The sequence below is a fragment of the Nipponia nippon genome, unplaced genomic scaffold, assembly GCF_047370975.1.
Source record: "Nipponia nippon isolate SJK-2023a ecotype South Korea unplaced genomic scaffold, ASM4737097v1 scaffold_19, whole genome shotgun sequence".
NCBI lineage: Eukaryota > Metazoa > Chordata > Aves > Pelecaniformes > Threskiornithidae > Nipponia > Nipponia nippon.
In genome coordinates, this window is record NW_028262335.1 from 6,528,531 (window position 1) to 6,545,975 (window position 17,445).

Genomic DNA, 17,445 nt, shown 5'->3' on the forward strand with positions numbered 1-17,445 from the left:
TCTGCCTCCAGAGTTCTGCTATGTCATGTCTAGAGGGCATATTAACTCCAGTGAACAAATTCCAACCTATGCTGATAGTCATGAGTGTGTGAGACTGGTGACTCGACATTTGCTGCGGTAACGAGGTATGCTGTGACTGGGATCCCACCTATGTACCTTCTGTGGGCCTATGCCAAAGAAGTGTTTGGTGCCTGCAGCTCTCATGGCCTCGGGATTGGATTTTGCAGCGTTTCTGGAGTTGTATGTTAGTGATGCTTTGCGTTTATTTAAATACAGCGGGACCTTTTATCTGTGGGCTCTCAACTCAGTCAAGTAACTGGAGCAGAAGCTGCAGCAGCTGTCTTGGAGCCAGCTGCATTCTTTCACCTCCAAACAAGCCCCCAGGGAGCCATCAGAGGGTGAAGGGGAAGAGGAAGTAAAATCCTTGGAATCTGAGCTCAGGCAGGAAGGCACGGTGAGAGCCCTGTTACTAGAGGCACATAGTTCCTGTTAGTGGCTGTTCATTTTATTGTTTTAACTGATCTCTTTCCCTGGATGTTCACAGTTCCTTTGACAGCCTTCAGACAGTTTTGGGAACAGCATAAGGCCACACCGCTTTTCCCCTTTGATCCTATATCTTCTGACTGTCCATCTTAGCTTAGCTGTTGCTGTCCCTCCATGAGACCCTCTTGCGATGTCTTGGAGTGGGTGAGCTCAGCCTAAGGGCAGTGTGAGATGACTGTTACACTGCTTGGGCTTGGTATAGAGTGTGGCTACCATTAGAAATGCATGACCATCAGTCCCCAGAAATCCGTAAGGGAAATTTCTCTTCCCCTTGTTTGCAAAAATGTGTTTTAGCAGTTTGCAGTTGGCTGAGTCTTTCTCTGAAAGCAAAGGTTTCACAGTGGGTACCTGAAAGAAAAGCAAATACTGATTTCACTGCTTTTACTACACAGCCCACAGCCATCCAGTAACAAGTCAGATCATGCATCCCAAACCTGAGATTGAATATTAGCATGATAATATAGGATTGACAGTTTTATGCTTACAAATCTGGTTCCTCCATTGGCCTCTTAAAGTAGCAGCTAGATTCCTCTGCAGCAAGAGGCCAGAACACAACACAAATCTTTCTCTCAAGCCATCTAAGTTGCATGCTTAACATCTGTGAGTTACTGTCCTTTGACAGCTTTCACCTCCTGCGGCATATGTGTAAAGAGTCTAACGCAGCTGCTGTGGGGTGGGGCTGGAGGTGATTTCTTTTCAGACTGCTGTGTCAATTTAAAAAAAAAAAAAAGACTCCAAAATAGAATTTGACTTATGTAGGGTTTTGGTTGTTATTTTTGCTCAGACTGAAAACTAGGTCAGAATCTCTACACCCTGGAAGTCAAACCCTTTCTGGATGTTCCGGCAGTAACAGGGTACATGAAGTAGGTCATAGTTTTGATTTCCTTCCTTAAAAGATTAAAGTAGTTGTTTGGGAGTCAAAACTAGCTGATTTACATCCAGAGGGTACCGCTGCAATAATCCGTCTGTTCTATGTGCCACCAGCCACTGAATCTTGGTCTCTCTCTCCTGAGTTTAGGCTTGTAACTTGTGAGTTGTGTTGTCTAGCTTTAATGGAACAAGTTGTCCTAGAGAGCTAAAACTACTGGTGTGACCCTGCCGCTCCAATACTAGGAGTCATAGAAATACATAGTTATAGCTAGCTTTGTGATTCCGTGACTGCTCACTCAGTCCAAGAGCAAACAGGATTGCTGCTGAAGGAAGTTTTCACTTAGAGAGCATCTCCGAAAGGAGGCAGCAGTGGGATCTCACAGACGGGAAAAGTTTTTTGTCTTGCGCTAAGATCTGATACCTTCTGACAGAATGCAATACAGTCCTGATCAGTTAGAGAATCTGAGTTTATCAGGGTGCAGTCAGCTCTGCTTCTCCTTCCTCCCTTGGGCTGAACCTTTTAAAAATGGTTCAGCTGCTTTCCATTAAGGAGCTTGGTGATGGGCATGAGTCTAAGCATATTCAGCAACCGTCCCCTCCCTCTGTAAATGTTACTTTGCCAAGAAGAATTCTCTCCTGATGAAGAGAAAAACTCAGCACTTTCATGTGGTTGCAGGCAGGGCGTGATGGAGAGAGGGATCTTTGTGAGAACACATTATTGTCGATAGAGCTTGGAAGGGAAACAAGATTCCAAGCTGGCTGCCTGTATCATCAGCAATAATAACCTTCTTTGTAGCATGATGGGTCTCTTCTATCAACTGATCTGTCTTTTAGGTTTGCAAAGCATATTTGAAAGGATCTTGTCCACAAAGATCAGAGTGTATTTCATAGATGGGGTAGCTTTAGGAGGACTTTGCTGTCACCTAAGTAGGGATGGTAATACAGTAGGCTCATGCCTTCTATTCCTGGTTTCAGTTTTGTAAGCACACAATAAAAGCTGTCTGGGTGACAACAAGACAGAGCTGGGATTCCTCCCACCTCCTGCAAATTGGCATTTAATTTCTGTTGTCAGTGGAGAGAGAAGGATGTAATTCTGGAGGACATGTTTGTATCTAATACATTGCTGTTTCTAGTTAGATGTCTTCAGGCTTTTTTCCTTCAACCTTCTCTGAAATTCAGGCTCTCGTGAAAAGCTAAAGAATGCCATAAGTCTTTGTTTATCAGCAGTCTTTCAAAAAATGGAATCTTAACAAGGCCTGAAATGTAGTATGTTTGAAGGGCATTCCTAGCTGGAAAGAGCCTATGGTAGCAATTGCATCTGCTGGGAGAGCCAGAAAAGGATGCCTGCACTGAAGAATCATGCGAGCATAAATAGGCTTTTCTGAAAGAATCAGGCTACCAGAGGGAGTAAAAGGGTGGTTATTTAATAAAAATCACATACGCATTAACAAGAGAAGTTCAAGATAGATGAAATGCTTGGAAGTTCAAGATAGATGAAATGCTTGTGGAGGCATGTAGACAGAGGAAAATAAATGTAATAATTACATTATTGTGTTTAGAAGAGTCTGGAAGTCCTAGGTTCAAACTCCATTGCAGGCCTGGAGGATGTAGTTTGCATTTCTACTGAGAGTTTATAGCAATGCAGCAGTCTCCTGGGCTTGTTATTGCAAATCTTTGTGGAGGCCTGTGGCTCAGCTTTAATTTCTTCTTCTTCTGTGGTCTGAGCCTTTGCAGTTAAGGGATGTGAGCCAGAGGCACTTGAGCTGGCAAAAATCCCTGAGGCACCAACCTTTTTAAAGTAAATAAATAGGTTTGTCTATTACTTGGTCCCAAATGGTATCGTATTTTTTTGGCTGCCCTGGGTCCCTTCTCCTCACTATGCCAAACTCCAAAGACAGAAAGGCACACACAGCAGGAGAAAAACTACCTTCTAAGGAGAAAGATCCTCTAAAGTAAGACCTGCAGAGAGATTGTGCCTGTGTAATAAGTGACTCCTTGCTCTATGCTCCCTGCAGTGTGGGGAGCAGCCAGTACTCTGGGATAAGGGAAGATCAAATCCAGTAAAAACTGCTGCTGACATGTTCGAATCAATGATGACACTTTGGGGGAAATGCAGAAACACAGGGAAGCTCCCTTGCCAGAGAGAAGGGTGTTTTCGCCTCTGACAGCCTTCGTACCCTCCCTTCTGGCTACCAAGCTGTCTGTCTGATGGTAATGGTGGCATTGGCTAAGAGAAACAGGGCAATTTCTCCCTGTTGCTTACAGAAGAAACCAGGGGAGTTCAGCTGCCTAGAAAGCTGCTTCTTGAGTTAACTGCCCAGAGTCAGGGGAGGACGAGTAGACATGAACATTCCCAAAAGCCATTTTCTGCACACGTGAAACACGAGGGTTCCCAGGAGGTCTCCTGCATGCAGCATTCTGCTGTTTTCAGATAGACTCAATCTAGGTGATGGTGGGATGCACTTTTATTTTCATTGCTTCACCAAAGTCCTGTTTTTCTTGGAGGTTGTGGGGGGAGGTGGGAGGGAAATGGCCTAGTTTCAACCTTCTCCATCTGCTACAATGAGCTGTGTAGCCACCTTTGAGAGGGAGCACAGAGGTATCTGTTGTTGAGGGAGTCCTTCCCATTCACGTTTGGGACGATGGTTCTGCAAAAGCACAGTGTTCATAAGGTGTGCCCCTCATCTGGAGACGGAGGGAGTCAGCTTGCTTGGGGAAGTTGCTGCCTCTCGCCTTAAGCATGGCTGGGAACACACGGCCCCGCAGCCAGATGCAAGCCAATTTGATGGGCTGGGTGAGGCATTTGGTTTCACTATGCAATGAAGAACACGTGCTATCAGTTGCCATTTGTCAGCTGAAGGACTGATTGGTCTTAGCCTCTTGTGATGGTGTGAGCATCCCCAAAACTTCTTCTAATTAGTTTTAAGTGCAGTTTCTCAAAGAATCCATTGCATGTTTCAGTTCCTATCTACGTGGTGACCAGGCAAAAGCTTTTGAATTAGTGTATGAAATTTCTCTCCATCTCAGTCATTCTCTTCTGTCCCAACAGCATTTTGAATGCCTATCGAGTGAGCAATAGCTTCCATGCACGCTTCTCTGCACTGTCAAGAACCTACATTTATCGGCTGTTGATGGGCTGCACTCATTATTCTCAAATACCGGTGTTCGAAAGGGATCTCTGCTGGGCTCCTGCGGGCGGGTAAGTCTGTTCCATTAAACCTCCCTGGGGAGCTACCTCACCAGTGCTCTGGAAAGGCTTGGGTTTTGGGGTAGGGAGGGGGTAACTGCACTGAGTTACGTTCACTGAGACCTGCGACTTACAGCTCTTTTTAATTACACTGTCAGTTGTACCTGTGGTAAATATGCTTAGCACTGCTGAAAATACTCAGTGACTGTGGGTATAGTTCATCAGCAACTTTTTGTGTCCCTCCCTGTGGAAGTGATGAGCATTTCCTCAGGTGACCTTGCCCATTCATACAGCAAACCCATTCGGACAGCTGGCTGAAGGAACAGCGCTCTGATGTGATGCAGACGGGCAGAAATGCATTGCACGGCAGATCTCAGAGTTTTAGGTGTGACCATGCAGCCAGCCAAGAATGAAGGCTGAGAATTCTGCCCCCCCCAGTCCTGTTTCTGGTAGCAACTGCGTGTAAATCTGCTCTCTCGTTCCCTGAGTGCTTGTATGTTTGAACAGTGAGAGCCAACGACTCTGAGCAACCCTACAATAACAAACCAGTGTATCTAGCTCAGTATTCACTTGTCTTGGAGTAGCCACTGAGTCATAACAAATCAGTGCTTGTATATGCAAGGGAAGAAAAACAAATTCAGTGCCATTTAAAAAAAAAAACAAACCCAACAAACTTAGGACATGATAAACAGTGGGTGAGGAAAAAACAAACAAAACCCAGAAGATAATTTGTTATTGTCCTTTAGTTTATGTTGTACTGAGATAAACATACATTCAAGAAATCGGGAGTTTTCCACAACATTACCGAAAAACAGGTTTGTAGCCAGTTGTGGCAATTTCATCACCACTATTGGAATAACAATTGCGGGTAATGGAAAAAAAGTAATCTCAACTGTCCGAGCAGGGGAATGAAGATGACATTGTCCTAACATTAAATTGCTGACTTTCTTTTCTGTGGGCTGTGGAAGGGAAAAGTAAATATGACATTGCAAAATTAGATCTTATGTGCACAATGTGCCTTCATCTCAGGCTTTATGAAATAGCATTTAATTTAGTCCAGACACTGCAGTTAACTTTCTCAAATGGCAATACCACATAAAGGATAGGGTGAGCATGTTAGAAATTCTGAATGGGAGGTGTCTTACTAAAAAGTGGGATATTTGGACTGCTAGTAGTGGAGAAGCTCATTGCATGAGCACATCTGGTGTACGAAACACATAATACATGTTAAACTTTTGTAGGCATCTGAATTGCCAACTAGGTGTCATCAGCACTTCTCAGCGTGACCAGGATTTTGTAAGTGCTAGTCATTTTTCTTGAACACAGTGAAAAAATTTAATGATGTTGGAAAAATCTCATCTTGATATTTGTTTGTTTTCTTCAGAAACATTTTGATGTCTGTTAAGATCTGAAAAACTTAAACCATAGATCATGCATACTTGCTCAGGCTTTTCTTAGGAGAAATTTACAAAAATAGAATAAAAATAAGCATCTGTTCAGCCTGTATATCACTAAATCTGTCTAAATTCCTTTGCTTGAGACTATTTTGAACAGACCTAAATACTTCAAATGAAATCTGAATGACACTTGACATTCTGAGTTTTACTCTTGGCCCTTTCTTCTGCATCTCCACCTTGGGTTTACACTGGCTTCATCTCTGACAATTTGCTCACTCATTCCATTTCTGTTACTTCCTAATTTGATCTTCTGGCTGTTGCAAATCTAAGGTTTGGAAAACCATCATAGTGTTTGATATTTTCTTACCTGATAACATCTTTTTCAGTTTATAAGATCCAGATACTGCAAAGGATTTTGGTTCTCTTGCCCTATGCTCTAGCCAGCAATTTGAATAGAGTTATTTGAATTGAACTGTTACAAGAAGCACAGCAGGATAAAGGTTTGTGTAAAAGCGTGTGCCTGCCAATCCCTCATCTAGCCTGGGGTTTTGAATACCTTCAGACTTCAGGTCACTTGGCATCTCAGTTTGTGGTTTGGGCCATTATAAGACAAACTGCACCTTGCAAAATGTGCTGCAACGTTAAATCTGTGTGCCAGGTTTAAGCTTCTCGTCAATTAATTGGACTTTGACCCACCTAACATACTTGGTCCCACCTGATGCTCCTTTCCTTTTGGTCTGCGTGTTTAATTTCAGCTACCTGAACGTGCCTGCCATGCAGGATGCAGCACAGTTCCTGCTGGGAACCCATGACTTCAGCACCTTTCGCTCGCTTAACTCAGAAACACCTTTTCAGTCTCCAGTCAGAACCATCCTCCAGGCAGACATCCGACCCTCTTCTGGTTTCCTGTCCCAGCACTACGAACACAGGTGAGAGCCTGGATACTCGGCTGAGGAACTGCTCTGATCAGCTAGGCCTTGCTTTGTCTGAGAAGCTGCTTTCCAGCACTGCTTTGAGAACTGACCTCCTGTTTGCCATGCATTGCCTTCACAGTCCTCTGATGGTGTTAGCAGGGGTCTGCCTAGTGACAGCTTGGAAAGGACATTTCTTTCCCTCTCCTCCCCAATGTCGTCAGGGAGGAAGATGAGCAGGAATGAGGGCAGGGAAACTGGTCCCGTTGTTTGTGCATTAAAAGGCAGGATGTTATAAACTGGTGTGTGGAATCACAGAGCAATTCCTGTGAGGTGCTTCCAGCATTTACACTTGTTTTGATTGCTAAAGACCAGCTCTGCCGGGGGATGGGATTATTTTTTCCCCCTGCTGCTGTCCTAGCTTTGCCTAAAGGCTGCAAATAAAAGGAAAAAAACCCACCCAACACCTAGGTCACTGCTGTAGCTATGCAGATCTGCTCAGTTCACACCAGTAATCCCTACTGTCTTCCCAAGGGATGGTGATGAAGGAAAGTCCAATATTCCTCAGTCACTGCATAAACAAAAGATGATTGAGTATCAGGTTCTTTCAGGACCAGGTCTTGCAAGTATTGAAATTAAGTGTCTGGATGTATTTTTCTCTCTAGCAGAAAGTGAATTTTTTTCCCCAAAAAGATCATGGGTATTTATCATCTGAACATGGCTTTTGCTTTCATGCTGGCTTCTTTCACAGATACATGGCTGTTCTGTTTCAGCTTGAAAGCAAACCTTGCTGCTGTTTGTCTCCAAACTGCGTTTTCCTGCTTTCTGATTAGGAGAAAACCCTTTTCTTTGTCGTTTTCCCAGTGACCCTCCAGTAGATTTGAATACCTACTGAGCTGTCTGTAACAGTAAGTACCATGCTCCAAGCTTCGGAGCCTCACTGCAGTTTGCAAATAGCCCACTGTTTCTTTCCCCATGTCTTAGAACAGTGTATTTTGCCAGCAGTAACATGAGACAAAAACTGAAAGGGAGCTGCAAAACCAGAGAGATCTGTATGCTCTGAGTGACCCTGGTCTTTCAGTTCCTCCTGTCTTCTCCGACTCCTGCTTTTCCTGCTCAGTGTTGGTGCCTGTCAACACACAGCCACATTATAAAGAGCCACCCAGTTGGGTATGGCACTTTGACTGCTACTCTCTGCTGTGTAAGTGCAAGGACGTGGGCAGCTAGTGCCAGATGAAACACTTCCCGCCTTCTTGCAGGTAAAAAACACTGTCCGCATGGGAAAAGGAAGGCTGGAGAGGAAAATGGGTGCTGTCACGTGGCTGCATTCCTGCTGTTTGTTATTGGGTTGCCATTGCTAAATGGAGAGCTTGGCCTCCCTCCGTCAAGTGTGGTTATGCTTAGGGACACAAGTAACAGTGAAGTGCTTCATCCACAAGATGATCTTGTCCTTTATGATGAGTAGCATTGTAAGTGGCAGAGACCCGAGCTAACCTGAAAATAAGCGTTAACAGTCTTGTCTAGATCACCTGGAAGTGCATGTGGGCCGGGTTGCCTTCCAAATCCAGGGCTGCTATTGTCAGTTGACCAATCTCTGAGATTTAATATGGATCAGCTCTTTTTTTATGGCTTCGATTTTAATTTTAAAAAGGAATTTGCCATTTCTTGCATAACTTGCTGCATAAACCCATCCCTCGTGAGGCCAAAAACAGCTCACGAGAGAGAGAGTAAACCTGAAAACTGAATCAAAAGCATTGAGCTAGTTGCTGATGGAATGTTCTTGCTTTTGGTGACACATGCATCCAAACTTGTGTTTTATAGTGAGCCATTTTTATAATGGGTCGATATTAATTGATTTAATGAATGTTTAGGCAGAAGGGGACAGCTTTGAGAAGGCTACTTTCAATGCATTTAAATGGCACTTAACTCTTAGAATACTTTGTTAGTAATAACCACAACCGTGAGTTTTCTGATCTAGAGAAAAAAGTTGTGGGGTTTGATCTGTGTGACAGGCTAAGTGGTGTTGGGTTTTTTTAGTTTGTTTGTTTGGGTTTTTTTAGTTTGTTTGTTTGGGTTTTTTTAGTTTGTTTGTTTGGGTTTTTTAATTATAGTGTCCTAGTTACTTTCAATCTGTAAAACTCTCCCTATGGGAACAGTTGCAGTCATGGAGCTCGGTGTTTGTTTGCCCATTCTGCAAATAAGACAGCAAATATGCCTGAAGTGCACGTGTGTTTCTTCACTGCAGCAGCAGAATGAACTGTTCCTGCAATGAAAGGGCTGGGATAGCAGTAAAGGCTTATAAATAGGATTTTTTTTTTTTTTGCTTAATCTAAGAAGGTTTATTTTCTGTTTCAGAGGGAGGAATCCATAGAATGATAAACCATGGTCTCTTAGTCAAATAATGCAGCTTTTCTTTCTCATGCTTTCCTTCCTTTCTGAACTTAAACCAGTCTTCTGAATTGACCATTTGTCTGTTCAAAAGGCTAACTGTTAAAATGATTCCTTCCATCAAACTCAGTTGCTCAGCAACAGTGGAAGTGGAGTCAGTGTCCCATCCATACCAAATCCTTTTGAATGCTAAGGATGTGTTCAGAGACTCAGCCCCATCACTTATTCCTGGGGAGTGATTGCTGTCACCTGTTTTCTAGCTGAATATGTATTATTCATTGCAAGGTGCTGGCTTCTGCTACCAAGTGGAAAAAGACAGCTGGATTTTTTGCTGGTAAGCAAAATTATCTGTGAGATTGACAAGAAAAACACTTTCCCTTTTAAAGAAAAATATCTTGTTCTCTTTGAAAGTCTACAAGATATTTTTCCTAAGTACCTTGACCCATCTTTTGTAGCTTAATATATCTTGTCAAGACAACCAAGACGTGAGAATCCTGGCTAAAGAAGGTGTATGCAATTTGGTGAGGGGGGGGTTGTCCCTATTTGAAACAATTGTCTCTTGCGCTTGGCTAAAGAGCTGGGCTGAATTATGACCTCGATGTGCTGGGTATTTGCACACGTGTGTAGCAGTGCACATGTCTGTGTGCCATGTGCATCGAGCCGGGGGGAGAGCAGACCATACGTGACAGAAACATTGTCAGTTCCTGACATAAAGAGGAATCCGGGGGCAGGAGCTGCCTTTCCATATGCCAACATACACGACAGGGAGGGCTAAAAGCAGTAAATCCAGTGAGAAAACAGCTTGTGGCTGCTCCCTACAATGACTGTTTCACAGTTTCTCTTCTCACTAGCCCTGCCCTGGTGCCCTGTGTGGGCCTGTGAATCACGTTGTCCCTTTTTCACCTTTCTTCTGTGGCTTGCAAGAGCTGTCTCCTCGCCTGGGGAATGGGCAGCCCCTTTCATTATACTCAGGTGTTTCCAGCAAACCCAGCCTGTCCATCTGGACCCTCCAGACAAATCTGTTGCAGCTGTGCTTTTCTCACAGCTGATTCCAATCTCCATAGCCCTTTGATAGCCAGTTACTGGGCTCACTGTAAGGGAGGAGAGGAGAGGGTTTGCATGTAGATGTCTGCTTTTCTGGATTATGCAAGGTAAGCTTTGTCTCTTTTTGCTGTAGGAATGCTATGGGATATAAGGAGCACTTATAAACTGTTAGTGAATTTATTTTTTATTGTTATTTTATTGTTACTTTTCTCAAAGTGACTTCTAGGATCGCTTGGTAGCATGGAAGTTTGGAGATGTAGGTACTGAAGTGAAAACCTGCTCATTTTTGTGCTCTGTTGGTGTATCTGATGTATGATGCACATGTGTGTGTTTTCATATATATCTAATGCGCATATCAGAGGTTGTTTTATTTGTAGGAAGGAAATGTGCCTACAGGTTCTTCCCTGCAGGACTGGTCCTGAGAACAGGTTTGCATTGGGTTTTAGTGTTAGAGCTGGTACTGGAAGATCAGCAAAAACACAAAAATATTTAGAAAGCAACTGGTAAAGATTTAGCAGAGGATGCAGGTGTCAGTGAAGTATTGGAATAGTTAGCCTCAGTAGAGCTCTTATAAGGAATATTGGTTACTACCATAAAACTTTCTGGAAAATGGTATCTGTGTGAACAGACAGATTTGGTGAGGGGAAAGGATGTCTTTTAGCATAGTAGCATCCATCCATCCCCAAATACTCATCTGCCTTTTCCTGCGCTGCTGACTCCTAGCCTGGAGCGCTCCCTTGTCTGCCATTGCCTGTTCTGCTGCTGCAGCTGGACTCCTCAGGCGTGTCTGTGTCCCAGCTTGCTTGTCCTGGCCGTTCAGTAGCACGTGGATGTCACAGCAGGCATTGCTGAGCGTTGAAATTCATTCTGCGAAGCCTGTAAGGACCACGTGACTCTCTCAAGCCAGCTCCAAGTGAAATGGTGGGGTTGCTTTGTTATGGTGCTTGTTTTCCTTTCTTCAGGAGGCTGCAGACTGCATTCATCAAATCAGTAGTACCTTAGCAGACTGCTAAGTTGCACCTTGTTTTATGTTGCCCTTTGCCTTTTATTTGGGTGGTTGTATATTTAGTGTGAGGCAGCAGGAAGATCAAGCCCCATAAAACTAGGTACATACAAAACAGACAGGAATTGTTTCACCCCAGAAAATGCCTGCATCTGAGTAGCAAATGAGCAGTCTGGTGTTTGAAAGCTCATGATGGTGTTTCAGGTTAACTGGGGGCTGCGCAGCTTCTTACTCATTCTACTCACATTCACCTGTGCTTTATGTTCCTCTTGTGGGTGGAAGAGCCATTTGAAATATGATTTTAAATGCTTTTTTTTTCTTCCTTTCTTTAGGAGACTGGAGTTCTGGGAGTTGAAGTTCAGGAGCAGATCATTTCTTTACCGCCAGGTACTGTTTGGTGCTGTATTCAGCACATGCTTTGCCTTCAAGAGCCAAAGTGCTGCTATCGCTGTAACTATTGATCAGTTTAGCAATGTTGCATCCCTGTGTAGTGCCATCTCTGTTGCAGAGCTGGTGTTACAACTGCGTGACCTAGCATTAGAGATGTGAGGTTCTGTATTCTTTCTTTGATCTGGTAGAACCAGAATCTCTTAAGTTTGTGTCTAAAACAAATGTCCAAAGTCACAGAATCGTGTGGGAGGATGGAAAGTTTTGGTTTCCGCAGTCTTTGTCCTTGCAGTCTGAGTGGTAAAAACCAACAGACATATGTTCTTGCTCTGCTGAATGGCACTGGGCCCAGCAAAGACTGCCTGGAATTTTACTTTCTGGCTTTGGAGCATGAAGTAATTCTCAGTATTGCACAAAGGAGAGATGGGAAGACCTGATTCAGCTGTGCAGGCATGACTGCAGGATCTTTGCCTCTGCCATGCTGTCTAGTCTCTGCTGGGTTTGCTTTGAAATAACTCCAGTGGGGTTTTTGCTGCTATCCTCAGGGGAGACAGCTCTCTCCACAACTTAATGGATCACCTCGTTAGGAAAGAGTTGGCTGTTCTCGGTCTGCCTATCCTGGCCATGGTCACACTCTGGAGACAGAGAATAGGCAAGAGAGGGCTTGTTTTTGGAGGAGAGAGGGGGTGTTTTGTGGGAACAGCAAGCAGCTATTTTTTATTCTGTTTTGACAAACTGAATTTGTTTTTATCCGGTGCCAAGTAATGCTCTGTAAGCTCTCTGACAGTGGGTGTCTGGATATGAGCAAGGGAAGAACAACAACATGCTTGAGAAGGGCTTGATATACAGCAGGGATTTGCTTCATCAGATGCTCTTGTGACAAGGAGAAAATGCTGGTAACCCATTTAGTGTCTTAAAACGGAAATGTGACTTGTGCAGAGAGAACAGTTACCTCTAATACTCGGCTCAGCCTCGTGCCCTCTCTGAACCTTGCTCGCAGCAGCTGCCTTACAGCGAGCTGGCAGGCTGTGGTGAAGCAGGAACAGGCTGTACACGCCGAACTTGTACTCTTCTACCTGAGCATCTGCTTCTGCCCTCCGTCATAAAGAGGCGACGAGACTAGATGGACCTCATATCTCACCTCATATAGCTGCTGTAATAAGTATTGACATCTGGATGTTTTTATTAGAGAAAAGGGTTAAACAGCCCCAGAAACTATGTATATATTTTTGCTGAATAGCATGCAGAAGGGGGGAGACACCAAGCACGTGGCTATCTCAGATGCGTACCATCAGTCTGCATTTACACTAGCTAACTCCAAGTGTGGAGACATCAAAGCTAAAGCCACAGCATACAATGACCTCTAGTGAGGGATGGATAAAATAACGTAAGTCAAGGATCTCTGCTGCTTCTCTGTGCTATCTGCTTAAAGGCAGGCTCTTGGCACTCCACAATGCAGTTTAAGATCAGAGCACATAGGGAGAGACAGTGCTTGCCTTTGGATAAATATATCTTGGCTTGTTGGACCTTTCTCCTTAGCAGTGATAAACGCGATCAGGTTGCTTAGTGGACTTGGGTTTATTCTTTTGTAAATGTTAATGGTTCAGAAACTTACACCAATGCTTCATTACAGCACTACATTTAAGTTTTTTGCAGAGCTTGGTATGCTTTGAAAGGTCATGAATAAAATGAATGTCTGTTTAGGCCAAATGACTGATCATGCCTGTGCAAGTGGAGATGCATTTCTGGCAGCGGCGTGAGAAGGTGAATCAGACAGGACATTGTCTCCTTGACCAGTTTCCCCCTCGTGGACTGGTACTGCTGTTGCCTGTAAAATTTGAGACTGGAGGACAGTTTTTCCAGCGTGGACAGAGAAAGGTGACTAGGAAATGGTGAAAGTGTGGTGGCTCGGGATCAGCCCGTGGCAAGGGCTGAGTTTCAGTGTGGCTTCTCTGTCAAATAAGACTTGGACCCAGAAAATCTGTGGCATGTTCCCTTAGGCTGTGTGAGCTCTCCTGTGAAAATGAGTATGGGCACCCAAGCAAAGTGCTGGCAGCTTCTGGGAGGGGGTTCAGCTCTTGCCTAGCTGGATACCACCAGGCTGGTTAAGGTCATTGCCTCATGCTGTTTCTTTCCCCTCAGAGAGGCATTTCTCATGATGGGACTGTTCATATGTGCCTGTTTGCTCCAGTGGCACTGGCTTTCCTTGAAATTTATTTCTTGCTGAACAGAAGTCTGAAAAGGACTGCCCTTCTGTCTTTGTCCTTTGTGTCCCCAGGAAAACAGATGTTTCTCTGAACCATCCCCAGATGCTTCTTGCACTAGCTTTCTTGATGCCCGTGGGAAGTAGGTATTATAGTAGCCTGTATGCTAGTCTCTGGATAAAAGTCTCTCTAGGAGTGCCTTGCTGAGAGTACTTCTGGCACAAGTTGAGGGGCTCTTACTTATCAGTTATTCCTCGACAGCAGCTTCATGAGGCTGCCTTGACATAAGAACCACCAGGAAGATGAGTGGACAGTACTCTGCCTTCAGAAGGATGCCTTCAGCTCATGAAAGAGGTGGAGAGACATGTAGGCACCGCACAGGGGTGTAATAGCTAGCTAGTCACAGGGAACTAGCATTTGGTGCGCAGGTGGCATTGGCAGATACAAGCCTTGGCCCTCCTGGAACAGCACATCTTCTAGGGATATAGAAGGAAGGGGTGTTAGAAGAAAGGGTGTTAGAAGAAAGGGTTAAAGAAGTCCTACTTCTTTAGCCAAGAGGATGCTGAAGCGTGAGGGGTGTTTACGCAGGAGGTGAGCACTGGTGTGGAATTTGTGATAAGCCGCTAGGTCTGGAATTGCCAAGTGTGGAGGGAGGGAAGGGAAGTTGTGACATGCAGAGGTGTTTGAAATACCAGTTTGCTGCACTGGGGGGAAGCTGTCTTGTGGGCTGTCCTACTTGGGTTTTATTTCCTCTTACTTTTTTGGCTGTCTGAGAGAGAAGCAAGCCCCTACATAGTCCCCCACCTGGAAACGGTGTTGGTTATGTATTAAGAACCACCTGTGAGCTCAGCTCTCAGCAAGCATGTGAGCTTCCTGCCGCAGACGGGTGTGCGGGAGCCGCTGCTGTTTCTGACACAGAAACCATCCTCTGCTCGGCTTTCTTCCCACGTGTGATGAGAACAAGCCTTGCTCCAAGGCAGTGCTGTGTAGCTGGAGATCACTGTGTTACAGGCCCTCATTTCATTCTTACTAATGCCTTTAGTTGTAGGGAGGGAAGACTTAAAGGAAGCAAGGTAATTTTGCTAGTTCTTTTCCCTTCCCTACCACCGGCTTTGGTCACTAGAAGATTCTGTGCCTCTGCACGTTGCAGACAAGCTTAGCCGCCGCGTGTTGTCATGTTACCCCGATCAGAGCAGAACCTAGGCAGCCTGTGCAATCCCTGCTAAAAGAGGAAAGAACACCTTTCCTCTGTAGGCTGTGGGGTGACTGTGACTTCTGGGGCGTGCTTGGGGACTAAGGGAGCGTGATCTTTCTGAAGAAATAAAGCAAGCCCTGGAAATGCTCCCTGGAGGTATGTGATAGCAAAAGCATGCAAGGGGCAGCCAGGACTGGCTGGAACCCTGATGGGTGAGTCGGGGCACGACTTAGGATACTTCAGTGGCACCTAAAACAAGGGTGAAAGCATTCTTTATGTGGGAAGATGCTCGCTTCTTTCTTAACACCCAGCTGGACTAGGAGCAAAGTGCATGGCACTGGGAGCAACTGATAGTACTAGGAACAGTAGAGGAACACCAGAAATTAGGCTTTCTGGGAACTGTGGGTTTAATGATCATGATGTACCTGTATTCAGGAGCAGGCTCATATTAAGAAATCATGGTGATACCATTCTCTCCTGAGTGACAGGCACTGAACTCTCTGATTAGGTTTCTAGCTTGACTTGCCGTCAGTAGTAACTGGGCTGTTACACAGCACGATACTGCTGGTAGAACGAGTGCAGGACTCCAGGCAGACTTTCCTAATATCCTTAAGTTTTACAAGGGCAGCTCCTAAGCTGTGTTCTCTGTTTTTTCCAGGTCCGAAGAATGGTTGGGGCTCTAGTTGCAGTTGGCCAGGGAAAGTTAATGCCTCATCATATAAAGGAGTTACTGGAGATAAAAGATGCACGGGCTTTTCCGCCATATGCCATGGCTCCGCCATCTGGACTCTTTCTAAAATCAGTGGAATACAATGAAGCAGGTAGGTGAATGCAGGGAACGGCATTCTTTTTGTAGGAGTCAGATCTAATCCTGACGGGAGCAGTAACACCCCCAGGCTTGCTTTATGTGCCATCTGACCTATGGCTCACGGCTTTGCTCATTGACACCCACATCGTGGTGAATGCCCCAGACTATGTAGGTGTTTATGGAAGTTCCTGTGGAACAATTGTGTATTTTTTTCGTGGTAGAATCCTTCCTCTTACTTGCAGAAGTTGTGTTGACAATGACTTGTGAGATCTCACATGAATGAGACTTTCAGTTCTCATAAACTCTTGTTCTGTCCCTAACCATGTATAGAGACCAAATCATCTGGGGTATCTAAGTGCCTACGGATCCATTTCTGTTCACTCACTTCTCCCTTGGTATTTATGAAAGGATTGTACAGACTGGAAGACAGAAAACAGATCATCCTTTTGCTTATATGGTGGCTTTCTCAAATTAACAGCATCTGATCTAAACTATTTAAGTTTTTCAGCTTAAAAAAAACCCAAACAAACAAAACCAAAAAAAACAACAGAGGGAAATAGAAAGTGGATGTCATAGGAGTTTGACACTCCTGCTAGGGATAGCAGGTATTTAAAACCGCAAGGATTAATCTGTCTCTGATTAATCCAGTGCCTGTGAAATATGGATACAAAGGAGCTTGAATGTTGTTCTGAGCACTTGGCCTGGCCCTGAAAAGGCAGCTGCTGCTTGCTGGTTTTGGCCCTCCCCAATGGTGCATTTCCTAATAGTGCCGGCTGTGCCCATGGGGGGGAGCCCAGGCAGGAAATGAAGACCACAGATCTGAAGTGCTTTCAGGTGGTTTCAGTGCCACCTTTTTCCCTAAATCGATGTTTTCCTTTTTTCCTCTCAGATTTGGACGCTACAGTTGCCCCAGGAGAATAGCAGCTCTGTGAGATAACAGCCCCGTCTGAAAGGACTGTTGTTGGGGATACGTGATGGAGGTTTGCCAAGCGCTCTTTACACAGCACATGGTCTTGTCTCAATAAAAATCATTGACTGTGACCGTAGGCATCTTCCTATCATTTGTTCTTGCCCTCTGAGACTGCCAAGGGGAGAGGAAGAACAACTCCATGCTACTTTCAGATAACTGCTTTTTTTTTTTTCTGAAATTCTGGTGCCTGTCTTTCAAACAGGAGGAGGAAGGAGTGGGGCTTGGGTTTTTTGTTTTGTTTTTGTTTTTTTCCCGTTCTGTGGTGTGTGTGGGAGGGATACAGGCTTAGAATGGAGGAGAACGTAGCATTTCCTCTCTGCCCCTCTGCTCTGTAACCCTGCCTTTGTACAGCATAGGGCGAGGGACAGCTCTTGCTGTTTGCTGCAGTGGCTTACAGAAACAGCCTTTGAAAGTACTCGCCATTTCCTCTCCTCATCACCAGTCACTCTCTCCCTGAACCGTAGTGGCTTTTATGTTATCCTGTTCCTTGGTACAAAGTCATGTCTGTTGCCCTTAGGCTGTGGCGTGTTACAGAGCA

At 44.7% G+C, this 17,445-nt stretch overlaps 1 protein-coding gene across 3 annotated transcripts in view; it reads left to right on the forward strand.

The window, feature by feature from the left end:
• PUSL1 (pseudouridine synthase like 1) overlaps nucleotides 1-16,962 on the forward strand; it is a 28,339-nt gene extending 11,377 nt beyond the window's left edge. For all 3 annotated transcript variants that reach the window (XM_009460911.2, XM_087755462.1, XM_087755461.1), the window contains 5 exons: nucleotides 4,463-4,612; nucleotides 6,753-6,926; nucleotides 11,676-11,730; nucleotides 15,788-15,950; nucleotides 16,827-16,962. In XM_009460911.2, coding sequence (XP_009459186.1) covers nucleotides 4,463-4,612; nucleotides 6,753-6,926; nucleotides 11,676-11,730; nucleotides 15,788-15,950; nucleotides 16,827-16,858 — 574 coding nt within the window. In that variant the 3' untranslated portion in view covers nucleotides 16,859-16,962. The remainder of the gene's footprint in view (nucleotides 1-4,462; nucleotides 4,613-6,752; nucleotides 6,927-11,675; nucleotides 11,731-15,787; nucleotides 15,951-16,826) is intronic.
• The last annotated feature ends 483 nt before the right edge of the window (nucleotides 16,963-17,445 follow it).